This window comes from Trichosurus vulpecula, chromosome 5 (genome assembly GCF_011100635.1).
Source record: "Trichosurus vulpecula isolate mTriVul1 chromosome 5, mTriVul1.pri, whole genome shotgun sequence".
In the NCBI taxonomy this organism is placed as follows: domain Eukaryota; kingdom Metazoa; phylum Chordata; class Mammalia; order Diprotodontia; family Phalangeridae; genus Trichosurus; species Trichosurus vulpecula.
Window position 1 is genome coordinate 196022963 of NC_050577.1, and position 15908 is coordinate 196038870.

The 15908-nt window shown below is 37.1% G+C and overlaps 1 protein-coding gene across 1 annotated transcript in view; it reads left to right on the forward strand.

Annotated features, from left to right (window-relative positions):
* Positions 1-569: 569 nt before the first annotated feature.
* GRIN2B (glutamate ionotropic receptor NMDA type subunit 2B) overlaps positions 570-15908 on the forward strand; it is a 103386-nt gene continuing 88047 nt past the window's right edge. Inside the window, exon 1 of the mRNA XM_036760674.1 lies at positions 570-657. Coding sequence (XP_036616569.1) covers positions 570-657 — 88 coding nt within the window. The remainder of the gene's footprint in view (positions 658-15908) is intronic.

Consider the following 15908-nt stretch of genomic DNA (forward strand, 5'->3'; position numbering starts at 1 on the left):
TCACTTATCTGAAACAGAAAACAAGGAAGTTTGAACATGAACATATACACAAACAGCTTGGCATAGAAATACATTGAGGGAGTGTGATACCATGGAGGGAATAGCACAAGCAAAAGAAATTTCCTTTTCCTTAAAAGAGGATTAAGACTTCCAGGAGACAAGATCATGGAGTAAGCAGTAAATTGCCATTACTCTCCCATATTCTCCAAACAACCATAAAATAGCACCCTGAAACAAATCCTGGTGCAGCAGAATTAGCAAAAAGAAGGAGTGAAACAATCTTTGAGTCCAAGAAACTTACAAGATCAGCAAGAAAGGTCTGTCTCACTTGGGAAAAAGGGGGACACAGTCCAGGACAGGAAACATTGCAAGCCAGCAGCAAGCCCCATGTCAGCAAACCATTGGGAGATCCTGAGTTCCAGTGAAGTACAGTAGGCAAACACCAATGCCAGGACCCCCCATGTACCTCAGCATACCCAGGGGAACAGGCAGATTCCAACTATGAGAACAACCATGTGCTTCACTGTAGCCCCAGGCAAATAGGCAACCTCAAGTGGCTAGACTGCGACATGCTTCAGTGTATTCCTGGAGAAATGCAGAAACATTTCACCAGCCTCAGCACATGCCACATACCACCACTAGGATACTTAGCACCAGGTAAGCTGCCAGACCTTTAAGACCTCCAACAGCACCAGCCATCTTCCTCCCCATTCCTTCAGCACAGCACCAGACATAAGGGTCTCCCATAGGCCTCAATGCAACATCAATGCAGCACCAGGTAAAGAGCCAGGGTCTGCAGCCGCTGGCACAAGGAGCCTAAGACAGTACCCCTTCTGCCGTGGGAGCAGAGTTCAAATTTAAAAGAAAGGAAAAAAGGCCAAAAAAGATGACCAAAAAACAAAAAGGAATCTGACCGTAGAAAATTATCATGGTTTCAGGGAAGATGAAGACACAAACTCAGAAGAGAACAACAATGTTAAAATACCTATTGGCAAAACCCCAAAATCAAATGAGAAGTGGTCTCAAGCCCAGAAAGAACTCATGGAAAAGCTCAAAAAGCTTAAAAATCATATGAGAGAGGTAGAAGAAAAATTGGGAAAAGAAATGCGAATGATGCAAGAGAATCATGAAAAAAATCAACAGCTTAGAAAAAGAAAACAATTGCTTAAAAAAAAATTGGCCAAATGGAAAAAGAAATACAAAAATCCAGTGCAGAAAACAACTCCTTAAAAAGTAAAATTAGCCAAATAGAAAAGAAAGTACAAAAGCTAATTGAGGAAAACACCTCCTCAAAAATTAGAATTGGGCTAGAGGAAGCTAAGGATTCTATGAGACAACAAGAATCAATGAAGCAAATTCAAAAGAATGAAAATATAGACAAAAATGTAAAATACCTCATGAGAAAAACAATTCCCCCGGAAAATAGATCCAGGAGAAACAATGTCGGAATTGTTGGATTATCTGAAAGCCATAATCAAAAGGAGAATCTGGACAGAATCTTTCAAAAAATTATCAAGGAAAATTGCCCTGATATCCTGGAAACAGAGGGCAAAATTAGCATTGAAAGAATACACTGATGACCTCAGGAAAGAGATTCCAAAATAAAAACTCCAAAAAACATCATAGCCAAATTTCAGAACTATCAGGTCAAAAAAAATGCTGCAAGTTACTAGAAAGAAACAATTCAAATATTGGGAAGCCTTAATCAGGATTAAACAGGACTTAGCAGCTGCAACATTAAAAAATCAGAGATCATGGAATGTGATATTTTAGAAGGCAAAGAAGCTAGGACTACAATCAAGAATTACCTACCTGTGAAAGTAAGCATACTACATCAAGGGGGGAAAGAGTCATTTAATGAAATAAAAGGATTTCAAGATTTCATAAGGAGAAGACCAAAATTAAACCAAAAAATAACCTGATCTTCAGTTCAAGACTTAAGAGAAGCATAAACAGGTTAAAAAAAAGCTAAAGAAAATATAAGCGATTCAGTAGAGCTAAACTGTTTAAATCCCTACATGGGAAGATGACACTTGTAATTCTTAAAAGTTGTACCACTAATAGTACAGCTAGAAGGAATATAGACAGAGACCATAGACAGAGGGTATAGGTATAAGGTGAATTTGAGGGAATGACATAAAACAATAATTAAGGAATGAAAAAGAGGATGACACGGGGCTCAGAAGGAAGGGAGGGGTAGAATGGGGTAAATTGTTTCATGTGAAGAGGTGAAAAAGATTTTTTACAGTGAGGAGAAAACGGGAGAGTGGCCATGGGCATCACTTGAACCTTACTTTCATCAGTATTGGCTCAAGGAGGAAATAATATACATAATTGATTGAAAATAGAAATCTATCTTAGCTGGCAGGTAAGTATGAGAGGAGGAGATTAAAGGGGGAGGGACTGGGAGAAAGGAGGGCAGTTTGGGGGAAGTGATAGAAAGAAGGAAAACATTGGCAAGGAGGGAATGGGTGAAAGGAGAGAGAGGATGAACAGAAGGAAAACTAGGATGGGGGGAAATGCACCATTAGTAATCATAACTGTGAATGTGAATGTGAATGAGTTCTGCATGAAATAGAAGTGGATAACAGAGTGGGTCAAAAACCACAAGAGAAGATACACACAGAGTAAAGGGAAGAGGTTGGAGATAAAGGAAAGTGGCTTAGTAATACCAAATCTGAAACTGTATTATACCGCAGTAATGATCAAAACTATCTGATACTGGCTAAGAAATAAAATGGTGGATCAGTAGAATAGATTAGGTATTCAAGGCACAATAGTTAATGACATAGTAATCTAATGTTTGATAAACCCAAAGACCCCAGGCTTTGGGATAAAATCTCACTATTAGACAAAAACTGCTGGGAAAACTGGAAAACAATAGGACACAAAGTAGGTATAGATCAATATCTCACAGCATATACCAAGATAAGATCAAAATGGGTGCATGAGGATATGCAAAAATTGGGACAGTAATGCATTGTAGCTGGAGATGTGAATTGTACAACCACTCTGGAGGGCATTTGAAACTATGCCCAAAGGGCAACCAAATTGTGCATACCCTTTGATCCGGCTATACCACTATCAGGTCTGCATCCCAAAGAGATCATAAAAAAGGAACAAGGACCTACATGTGCAAAAGTATTTATAACATTCCTCTTCATGGTGGCAAAATATTGGAAATTGAGGGGATGTCCATCAATTGGGGAATGGCTGAACAAGCTGAGGAATATGAATAGAATAGAATACTATTGTGCAATAAGAAATGACGAACAGGAAGATTTCAGAAAAACCTGGAAAGACCATGAACTGATGCAAAGTGAAATGAACAGAACCAGGAAAACATTGTGGACAGTATCAGCAATGTTGTGTGATGACTGACTATGAATGACTCAGCTCTTTTCAGCAACTCAATGATCAAAGACAGTTTAAAAAGACTTGTGATAGAAAATGCTATCCACATCTAGATAAAGAACTTGGACTCTGAATACAGACCAAAGCATATTTTTTCACTTACTTTATTCTTTCTCATTGTTATTTTTTTCTTTTTAATCTGTTTCTTCTTTCACAGCTATGACTAAAATGAAAATATGTTTTACATGATAGTAAATGTATAACATATCAAATTGCCTACCATTTTAGGAAGAGGGGAGGGAAGGAGGAGAGGGGAAGGAAGGAGGCAGAAAAATTTGGAACTCAAGATCTTGGAAAAATAAATGCTAAAAAACTGTCTTGTAATTGGAAAAAAATAAAATAGTGTTAAAATGTAAAAAAAGAGAGGATTAAAAGTTGGGAGTGGGGCGGGGGAAGAGAAAAGAACTAGAATCTAAGGAAGTTCATTTGATTGCCTCCCCAAGGCTTCTTAAACTTTTCCACTCTTAATCCCTCCAGCACTTCTTAAACTGTGGGTCACAACCCCCTGTGGGGTCTCAGACTTAGGTAATTGGGAATGGCTGACTAAGTTGTGATTTTAAAATGTCATGGAATATTAGCATGCTTTAAGGAATTATGAAAAAGATACTCTCATAGAATCCTGAGTAGTATGAACTGATACAGAATGAAGTGAGCAGAACCAAGAGAACATTTTACAGAAAGATGCCATCACTGTAAGGAAAATCTCTTGTGAAAATTGAAAACTCCAATAATCTATGCAATGACCTGCCATGTCTCCCAAGAACCTATGATTCGTGTTTTGCTTCCTCACAGAGAGGGAGTGGACATGAAGTGCAGGAGACATATATTTTTGGTCATGGTACTGTGAGGTTTCATGTTCCTTGACTATACTAATTTGTTAAAAGATTTTTTTCTTTCTTTCTCTTGGATTTCAATTTGAGGGGTAAAGGAATGTGGGGGAGTTAGCAATGGTTATCCTAATAAAGAAGGCCCTCTAAATAATTTCTTTTTTTATTTTTTTCTTATTTTTATTTATTTTAATAATTTCTTTTTTAATTCACAGAAAAGAATAGACAGATATTCAGAAGGAAACACAAACAAGCAGAAGAGTTTTGAAAATAATAGGTAGCCTTTATTATATACTTTTTAAAAAAACACTGTTAGAAAGGGATTTATGGTTTCTCATAGATTCCTTGCAATATAGATATTCTGGCATATATGGAAATGTTTCTTTGGTGTTTAACATCAAAATTTTAAAAATATTAAAACACATAGAAAAGTCAAAACCATCTTATCACATTTTAGCTTTGTTGTTGATATCCATCTCAACCAATTATGGGCTTTAGACTATGTGTGAAAAGGCTTTGCAAAATATTGGGTGAGGTGAAACGATGCCCAACTTCAGGAAGTCATTTCCAATTGGCTAAGAGATTTTTCACTTCCTATAAGTTATCTGATCATAACTTCTTAGAAGTCCATCTTTTCCTCTTTCTTATAATTCTAAACCCTGTTCTTTTAACCTCTTTGTGATGTTGGGTCCCTCTAAGCCTCAATTCTTTCCCACGCTGTCACTCCAGAAAGGGTTGGAATTCCCTACATTAACCCTGAATTTGTTCAAGTCTACAATGTCCCCAAGAACTGAATACCTTGCTCTCTTGTCCTATCACCAATCAAGCATTGCTAAACTCAAGCCTTAGATTACTCTGAGCCTGCTGCCTTCAGCTCTATTCACCTGCTATTGAATGGAGCTAGAGAAATCATGAAACCATGCTGACTAGATCCACTATAAACTGTTATTACATAATCTCAATTGGAAGGTCAGTACTCCTTAATCAGTTCACTCTTTCACTCACCACCGTGGCTACTCCAAATGTACTCATCTCTCCTCAAATTTCCCATACCATTACCATTCCCACTTCTTACCTCTTATTTCACTAGAAAAATTGAGGACACTGTCTAAGGCTCCCTTTCCCTCCTTCTCATTTAACATCTCTCTTACATCATCCTCTACTCTGTTCTCTTTCACTTTAGTTTTTTGATGAAATAGCCCTTCTCCTTGCCAAGGCCAATCTCATCTTCTCAAATAAATTACAACCACTGTCATGCTCACACTCTCTTTAATCTCCAAACTCTCCCTGTCTACTGGCTTCTTACTTGGAGGCTAAAAACAAATACATATCCCATCTAGCCTTAAACAAACACTGACTTGATCCTACTCTCCCTGATAGTTAAGGGCAACTTGATGAGGAAGTGACTAAAGCTTGGATCTGGAGTCAAGAAGAACTGAATTTAAACCCAGCCTTAGACATTAACTCTCTGTGTGACCCTGGGTGAGTCATTTAAATTGTTTTCCTCAGTTTCCTTGTTTATAAAATGAGATGAATGATAGCACCCACCTCCCAGAGTTATTGTGAGGATTAAATAATAATTGTAAACCACTTCGCACAGTGCCTGGCACATGGTAAGCACTATATAAATGTTATCTATTATTATTATTATTTAAATACTTATCAGAGCTTGGTACATAGTAGGTGTGATACAAATATTTTAGTAGTAGCAGCAGCAGCAACAGTAGGAGTAGTTGTAGTAATAGTAGTTATTTCCCTATAGCATTCTTCTTTTTTTCTCAGATAAACTGTTTGAAAAATTAATCTATACTCAATGCCTTCACTTCTCCTTTCCTTCACTTCTAAACCCTTTGCAATCTTCTTTCTGATCTCATCATTCAACTGAATTGTTTTCTCCAGTGTTACCAATGATTTCTTTTGTTGCCACATAAGCTCTGAGGATACTTATCCAAACTCTCAGATGAGTCTCTTGATCTGGGTAAGACTACATATGCCCATGAAGATCCTAGAGGTACCCCTGAGGAGTTTGGGGTTATTCTCTAATACTATTGGCCCAATTCCTCTTTGAATAAAGTTTCTCTAATTAAAGTCTAATTAAAATAAAAGCTATGTTGGGAATTATTTAATACAGAGGAATAAGAACTATTCCACAATAAATAAATGTTCAAAGATATGAACAGGCAATTTTTTTAGAAAAATGAATGTGAATAAAACTCCAAATCACTAATAATAAGAGAAATACAAATTAAAACAGTGCTGAAATTCTACTTCTACATTTGGGAAATGACTAAATAGGAAAATGACGGTCGTGGGAGCATAGATACACTAATGCATGATGAGTGGAACTATGAGTTGCTTTAACCATTCTGGAAAGCAATTTGCAACTATACCACAACAGTCATTAAATGGTGTATTCTTTTTTACCTGCAATATCACTATTAACCATATATGCTCCCCAAAAAGGAATCAGAGAATGAAGAATATGACATACATGCACAAAAATATTCATTGCAGAACTTTTGGGGCAAAAGTAGAAATTGTCATGTGCAAATGGTTTGAGAAGAGATATACTCAAAATCCAGTAATAAATGCTGCTTTTGCTACCTTTGCCTTCACAGGACATACCATTTTAGCCAGAATGTGGCAACTATCAAAGAAGTTGCTATATCTCTGAGAATTAAGACACATTGTCACCTAAATTTTCCTTGAATCATTAGTTGAGTATGGACTGTTGCATCCTTTAAGTTTGGCCACTCTTCTTTCCTGGAGCATAAAATGTAGATTTAAAAAGTAAGTGAAGATCTTTAGTCTTCCCCTAGCTACAGTACACTTCATACAGAAGTAAGCTGGAGATGGAGATGATATACGTATGTTTATGATGAAGGAGAAAGAATGCAGTTAGAGTAAAGAAAAAGGAATAAAGAGCTAGTAAGAATAGGAAAGGGTTAAAATAAAATAGGGGAATGGAAAAGGCAATAAAGAGAGATTAAGAGTGGAAAATATGTTATAGTGCTATTACCTGACCTTCACATGCACACGGCTCTCCATTCTTTGGCAGCATTCCCGATCTCTAACAGAAGTGTAAAGAGAGAAAAAAAGTATTTTATTTCTTAAATACTTCTTCCTGTGAAATATGTCCATAACTTCCAGCATCTAAGTTTACTCATCACAGAGTGAATTCCCAGTTTACACACTCATATGCAGAGAATATGCCCAACATTCATCGTCAGTATTTTCTTTCATAGTCTTGAGAGGATAATACTATGTTAATTGGAGGTATATATCACTATGGGCAATTTGATTACACCAGCATGTCTCGCTGCTCTTTATGCCAACCAATTGTCTTTCATATGAAAGTTTTGGGTTCCACGTAGGTTTTGGTCCCACAATTTTCAAGGCAGTAAGAAATGAACATATTCTATAAAAACAGGCAGTTCTTATCCTTCTAATCTGTTTGTTTTATTTACTTATCTGTCTTTCTATTTATTTATTTGGTTCGTTGACTTTTCCTTCCTTTGATCATTCATCCATTCATTTTTGCTGAAAGGCCCAGAATTTAAATGTCTGACACAGGGCATTATCCATCATTGATTGTTCTGAGACTATAAAGTCTGTCCCCAGCTGTCACATGCTAGCAGGCAGGGATTGCAAAACACATTGCCTGTGTCCTTCAGAGCCCACCTTCAAACATTTCTGCTTCCATATATCTCATGCACACAAACGTATTTCTTAAAGAAAAAATCACTAAGCAAACTCTAAGTCTGTTAAAAGTACTATTGGCTTATACAGGTATAGTTGAATACCTCAAGGCATTCTTTCCACTAGTTATTTTTTTTTCAAACTGCCTTTTGCATTGCAGAATAGGACATAAAATTAAGGGTGATTTCTCTGTCTATAAAATGTATCTCTGGTATGCTGGAAACCTGTGGTGATGAGCTTTTGAAACATCCCAGATCTTCTTAGTGGACCTTGGCTCTGGCCTACATCTTCTTTGGCTCAGGTCATTGACTACATAACTTCCACCATCTGGAACAGTGATGGGGTGACAGCTGTCTGTTGAGAGAAAAGAAAGCAGGCTTTCCACTTCAATGATAAGTCTAATCTAGTTTCTTTGAAGTTTCGCTTGCCACTCAGACATGCACACTTAGTTTCAGGTCAGTGACACCATCTTAGCTCAACTTTTTAACTAACACTGGATTTGAATTAACTACATATTTTGGTGGTGATATATATATGAATGTCTTAGTTGGTATGTTGATGGAAGGTGAAGTAGAAAAGAATTTTCAGATATTCTAGACTTATGTTTGTGCTTCTGAAATCATGGTGTTTATATTAAGGGTATAATGTTTTCAATAGGAAAGAAAAATTAGTAAAATCATACATCAGGCTTTGGTTTACCCTCCTAATATCTCAAAGAATAATTGTTAGTTTAGGTAAGCTACTGTCCCTTGAAGATATGTACTATTATAGGGGGAAATGATTATACTATTTTTTTATGTTAACGTGCTTCAGTAGAAGTTTTGTGGAAATTCTAGGGCATATTTGTTTACTGATATCCACTGAAGGCTTTAATGAAGGCAGAATTATTATTTTAAAGTGAATATGTTTCACAAAGGAGCATGTATCAGACCCTAAATTATGAATTTACTTAATTGTTCTGGATTCATGTATGTTTGTGTTTAGCCCAATAGGATGGACATCTATTATAAGGATATACACTTAATATATGCTACTCTTGATAATTTTCATCTCTTGTTTGGTCCTCTTAACAATCCTGTGAGGGAAAAATAAAGATTAATTGGCAGATTCATTAAAGTGGACTTCACTTTTATAATTCTTTTATGAAAGATAACTTGTTAATTGAAGTAAGACCTTATTTGAGAGAATATCAATGACAAGTGACTCATGTGTTTACCTTTCCATTTCTAAAGGGTGTGTGTGTGTGTGTGTGTGTGTGTGTGTGTGTGTGTGTGTGTGCGCTCATGTGAAAATAAGCTATACTCATATCAAAGTCTTCCTGGATGAAAGCATGAAATATGAGCAATCAGGCTTTAACCAACAATCCTCTGCAGCAGACTCTTTCATATAGTTTCCTTCATACATTTGATTGAAAGGTGTAGAGAATACACAATCTCATTTTCGAGGCAGCTTGGTGATACAGTAGATACAGCATTTAGTCTGGAGTCAAAAAGATCTGACCTCAAATTCAGCCTTAAATACTTACTACCTATATGACCTTGAGTGAGTCAGTAAACTTCTCTTTGCCTCAGTTTCCTCACTTTTAAAATGGGGGAGAGGATAATAATAGCACCTACCTCCCAGGTTTATCTCAGACAAGATAACATCTGTAGTATCATAGGGCCTGGCACACAGTAGGATCTCAATAAATGCTTATTTATTTCCTTTCAGTTTATTGGTGATTGTTTAAAATAGTATTTGGTTTATAAAACAATTTGCTGCTCTAAAGTCTGTCCTCCTTTAAAGAGAATATTCATTCCATTCATATGTCAAAATAATTCTGGACTCTTTAAAAGATGTAATTTTCAGTGACTGTCTTATTATTATCAAATGAGGCATAAAAAAGGCATATGTAGGATCATTAAAGATGTTTTTCCACTTGTCCAGGGCAGAGTGCAAGTAGGACAGGGATGCCTTTTAGACGGTGAGGTCTTCCAGGTGTTGCTGTATGTGATTGATGTTTTACTAATTGTATTGAGTCCCTGAAGATGGCAGACCTTTTTAAATGAGATATGTAATTACTTAAAAGATTGTGAACTTATTATGCATACTGGAAAAGCCAAGTATATGAAAAATGACTATTGTCCAGACTGTGATGTTCAGTTGAATGGACAAACCATAGAACTGCCCCCATCAGACTAAGTTGCTTGACTAGACATTGAATGAGTAATAGGCTGAGAATAGATTGGAAAAATACTCTGGTGATATCGTGCAGTAATTCAATTACTCAAAATTCTTGTCCCAAACCGAAGATCATGTTTTTAACATTAGTCATCTTCTGGGGATGCCACAATCTCTGAGGAACAAAATTTGTGGATCAAACAATGGGAATAGAAAGGTGCATGGTAGGAGTGATTAGACTTCATGGAGGAATCACGGTATGAAGGATATCTGTAGAGAGGTATATTACTGGAAAAGAAGTGTTGCTAATCAGACCAGAAGAGCTAGGGATAATTGATGGAGTTCCCACATACTCCAGTGGTGCCCAGAGATCTAGAGGAAAGTCCCTAGTACTTATTGGACCCCGTGTGGAAAATACATGGGAAGTAACTGACAAGAATTGTACAAGATGACAAGACATGAATAGGCTACTATGATCTAGAAGGAGTACCCACATTATTGAGATCATAATTACATTAAAACCCTAGTGCTACTACGAGCACTTGAAGGTATTGACTGGTTCCCTTCTATGAAATTTCTTTACTAATATATTTCTTTTGTTGGGGCAAAACCAAAATACATTTTCATCTAATCATAGCCACTAACCTGATTCTAAGAAGAAAATATTACCTAAAGTAGGCAAATGTTTACAAGGAAAATCAGAAATATAGATCCTTAGTTTGCAAATTGGTTAGTTATGCTTCATTGATCTGGACATAGTTAGATCATTCTCTTCTATAACACCTTAGAGGCCAGCTGGTCATTATATTAAGGAAATTGAAGTCCAGAAAGTTTAAGTGACTTGCCCAAGGTCATACATGTAGCAAATGGAAGAGCTGGGATTCAAATCAATGTGCTCTGGTTCCCAATCAAGCATACATTCCACACATTGTGTCTTATTTGTTCTGCATATGTGTAACTATCTGTTAACTCCAACTAGAAAATTATCTTCATAGGACATTAGGAGAATTTAAATCTAGCTATGTGATGTTCCTTTATTCTCCTGCCAGCTAGTGGAATGGTGTTTGGTAAGGTGACATCAGTGCAGTGAAAAGGAGAGATTAGATAGGTTTCCTTTCTGTCACCAAAATGAAGCTCTAATAGATACTGCATTGATTTTCCTTTCTTCTGGAAAACAAGAAAAAATGCAAGTCTTTTGCCCTTCCCATCCTACTTGAGTGTTACTGACTATTTTGGACCATTCAGCTTTTCTCAACGTGCAGATTTTCTTCCTTAATCAACTTGCTTCTTTATCTTAAAACTTCTCAGGATTAACTCCCAGTAGAATATGGAGTAAATATTCATGCATGGTAAAGGAGTTGTGTTCTACCAATTCTTTGGGCCCTCTTGATCATCAAATACTTAAAGTAAAAGTCATACTGTTCCAATGAGTATTGATATTACATTGACTTCTGAGCACTGACTTTGATCAATAGGTTTCTGTCTAACACAAGAAAATTGGAGGGAGGGAAAACTGTTTCCCTTGCAGACCAGCGTAACTCCTCCCTTATATCATTTGCTGAATGTTGGACTCTTGCCATAGTCATCGCGTTCTCAATTACTTCTGCTCCTTGGGATGAATTGTACTGCCCAGGGGCATAATTTATAGGTCCTAAGTCTCACAGAGCAAGCTCCAGGAAAAAAACACAACAATAAGAGACTGAGGAGGACAGCAGTGAGCACAGGAAATATGATCTATTGGTGTTTTTTTTATTTTTATTTTTTACGTCACAGTGTTTCCCATTATACCGATTTGTCCTCCCTCCACACACATTAATTGAACCCTTCCTTGTAAAAAGAGAACAGAGCTAAGCAAAACTAACCAAGAAAAACATTACCATCTCACCAGTGAGATAAACTTAAACCTTCCACCTCTAGCTAGAGGAAGAAACACCAGCATTAAAATTAATCTAAATTTAGCTGACTTTTAACGTGTTTTTGTTACATTGCTATAACCATTGCGTGTATTGTTTCCTTGTTCTAATTACCTCAGTTCTAATCATCTCAGTTCACAAAATTCTTCCCATGTTTCTTTGATTCCTCACATTTATAATTTCTTATAGTATAATAATAATAATAGCTAAAATTGATACAGCTTTTTAACATTTAAAAAACACCTTATGCCTGGTAACTCATTGGAATCTCACTTGTGATATGGGTATTCTTGTTGTCTTCATTTTATAGATGAAGAAACTGAGGCACAGAGAATTTAGATGACTTTTTCAGGGTCACACAGCTAGTGTGATGCTGGATTTGAATACATATGTTTCTGCTTCCAAGTCTTGCACTCTATTAAGCCACTTAGTTTCTTCTGATGTATCATAATATTTATATATCACGATTTATTCAGTCATCTCCCAATCAGTTGGCATCCACATTGTTTTATTTGCTTTTCTCTCTTTTTGCTAAAATGTTTTGAATATATGGAAATTTTAGTTCTGACTTTGATTTCCTTGAGATCAATAGCTTATTTTATTATTACTGGGTTATTATTATAACTCCAAGTTAGTTTTCAGAATGTTTAGATCAATTCATTTGTCTGCAAATAGTGTGTTTCCATAGTCCTTCTAATATTGGGTATATACTCAAATCTGGGGAAACATCTCTTCCTCAAAGTCATTGTAATACCTAAACAAAAAGAAGTCTCCTGAACAAACTGAGCTTTCTTCAGGGTGTCTGTTAACCATCTAGCTCATGGATTATCTACACACTCAAAGGTATTCCAAAGTTTCTATTACCCTGTTAGCAGTACAACATCAGTATGCAAGCACCAGCATGTTGGATCTTGAATCTCTGAAACTCACCCATCTTTCAAGGCCTATCTCAATTCGCATCCCCTCCATGAACTCTTTTCTTGACTACCTCAGCCTCAGTGATCTTTGTCTTCTCTGAACTATCAAAGGACTTGATTGCCTTCATCAGTTATTTGGTTTTTAACACATACTACCTTGTCACATGTGTTTGTCTTCTTATCTTAAATAGATTCCTAAGCTGCATGAGGGCTGGGACAACTTCTTGTACTTTTTTGTATCCTCCATGATTGCTTTAATAACAAGTTATGACAAAAACATTGACCTGCTAGTTCCAGCTCCCTTAAATCTTTTCCCAAGGCCTGGCCAAATAAATAGTGCCTATCCCAGAAAACTTGGGGCAAGACTATCCATGTTAGCTGACATGGATTTGATTTCCCAGGGAGTGTCTATCCAAAGGCAAAAATAAATTGAGAGTCTATATGAAGAAGTATACAGAAAAAGGCCTCTTTGAGATCCAGAGTGGAAAACCATTGGGTACTCCCAGGGATCTGAGTGAATATAGTGTATGGGTTAGGGATTATGTGGTATTTTGGAGTAATATACTCCAATAATATACCCTTTGTTAACAGCCCTGAGACCTTGAACCATTCAATATTCTTCTTTAGGCTTTTTTATGGGAAGGATAGAGGTGTTACATGGGAACTGACAAGGGATGAGGATTCTATACTTAAGGGGTTTTTCAATCAATGGTTGTAGTCCCTTCCAAACATCAGGCTTAATTGGATATTGGTGATAGCGGGGGGGACACATTAGGGTCTTAGAAGTGAACAATAGCTGGGGTGGCATGAGTACCTCACCCAGGAATTCCCTGATCCCAAACAACTGGCTCAACTGACTCCCACACTTCTGTGGAAATATGGTGGGGGTCTGTTGTCTGGAGGAAAAAGGAAGAGAGGAGGCTTAGCTGGAGAAAATTGGCTTCCCAGTTTCACCATAAGGTCCCTTCCCAATAAAGGGGCAGGGCAAGAGGAGAGGATAAGGAAGGAGTGTTCAAACAACAGATCCTTAAATAGGCAGGGGTGGGGGTATGTTTCATGACAACCCTTAATCTTCCCTTTGATGCCCATGATCCAATAGGTATATGCTGTTGTGCTAATTTGTGTGACAACATTGAAGTATCAAAATTCTTTTTCCACCAGGAAGCCTCAAGAAATAGTTTGAGTCTGTTCTAATCAGCTACCATGGATTCAATAGATTATCTCTATGCAGATGACTTGCAGATGTATATATTATGCCTTAGTCTCTTCTGAGTTCCATTCCTCCATCAACCACTACCTGTTGGACAGCTCCAATCAAGTGTCCCATAGGGTTCTCAGACTCAACCTATCCAAAATGGAACCCATTATTCCACTCATTCTAAGCTTCTATTCCCTAAAATTTTGCTATTTCTGATGACATAACTACCACTTATGAATAACCTACATTCACAACCTCAGAGTTACTCTTGACTCTTCCATCTCTTTTCATCCACACTTCCAATCTTGGCAAAGTTCTGTGTTGACAACATAATCTGCCTCTGTCCTCTTCTCTTCACTCACATGACCAACATCCTAGTTCATGCCCTATTCATGTTTCATCTGGTTTAGTACCACAAGATTTTGGGTTTCCATTCTTGCTTTTTTCCAAACTCATCCTTCCCACAACTGCCAAAATAATCACCCTGGACCTGAAGTCTTATCATGTTACCCAAGAGTCTCCAGGGGCTCCTTGAGGGTAAAATACAAATTCCTCACCTTGGCATTTAAAGCCCTTACATTCTTACTCTCTCTTTCCTTTTCCAACTTATTTCACTTAACTCTTCTTCACATACTCTACAATTTCCACATACTAGACTACTTATTGCACCCTAAACACCATTTGATTTTCCAATTCTTTATCTTTGCAGTGGCTGTTTCCCAAGCTTCTTAGGTCTCCAACTTCTTTCAAGGTTCAACTCATATGCCACCCCATTTCCTAATCCCACTAATCATTATCTCTCTCCCTCTTGTGCATGTCTGTTAAGGTATTGTATCTCTCTAGTAGAATGTAAACTCCTTGAGAATGGACACTTCTTTTTCATCTTTGTCCTCAATACTTAACCCACTGGTTTGTGTTTTTTTGAGGGAAGAGGAGTGATTTCAACTCCTGTGATTTCAATCATGTAGGATAGGGAACTCCTTGTATGGAAACTGCCTCCACTGAAGCAGACCGGCAACTCCTCTGTAACTTATAGACTTACACCAAAATTTCTGAGGAACTGAAAAGTCAAATGATTGGCTTATGTTTATGAAGCTTGTATATGCAACACAGAGGACTTTAACTCAAATCTTGATTCTCAAGACAAGCCTTCTATTCAGTACACCATGTTGCCTCTCGCCTTGTTCTTTTTAGGTACTTAATAAATGCATGTTGGATTGAACTGCAGCTGTAACAATTAAAAATAACATAGACCCTTCCCTGCCCATAAAGCTTATAATCTAAAGTAGGCACCAGGGGAAGGAATATGCCACGTTTATAAACAAGTATGATACTGAGTAGAATGTAGTAAAAGTTTGTATACGAAAAAAAACAGATCTAGGAAAATTTGCATAGGGAGTGACCACTTTCAAGTAGGGGTGGATCAGGGAAGGATTCATAGAAATGTAGCACCTGGGATACACCTCTCTCATATATGCAACCCCCAAAATACCTGCATCAGATTCAATGTAGTCTTTGGGTCAACATCTACTAAAAACAATAGCTCAAGAGTATCCATCTTTGTGGAGACTTTTTCTGTTTCCTTTTTTTCCAGTTGGCCAGAGGACACAATTAATTCAAAGTAAAGATATTTAATATAGTGGCATAGTTAGAAGTTTTGCAATAGAACATTCACCTTGTAAACCTAGAGCATACTCTATCCCAAATATATGTACCATTAGTTGGAAGAATGAGCATGAGAGGAAGAAGGGAGCATGAATGATAGGTCTATATATGGGAC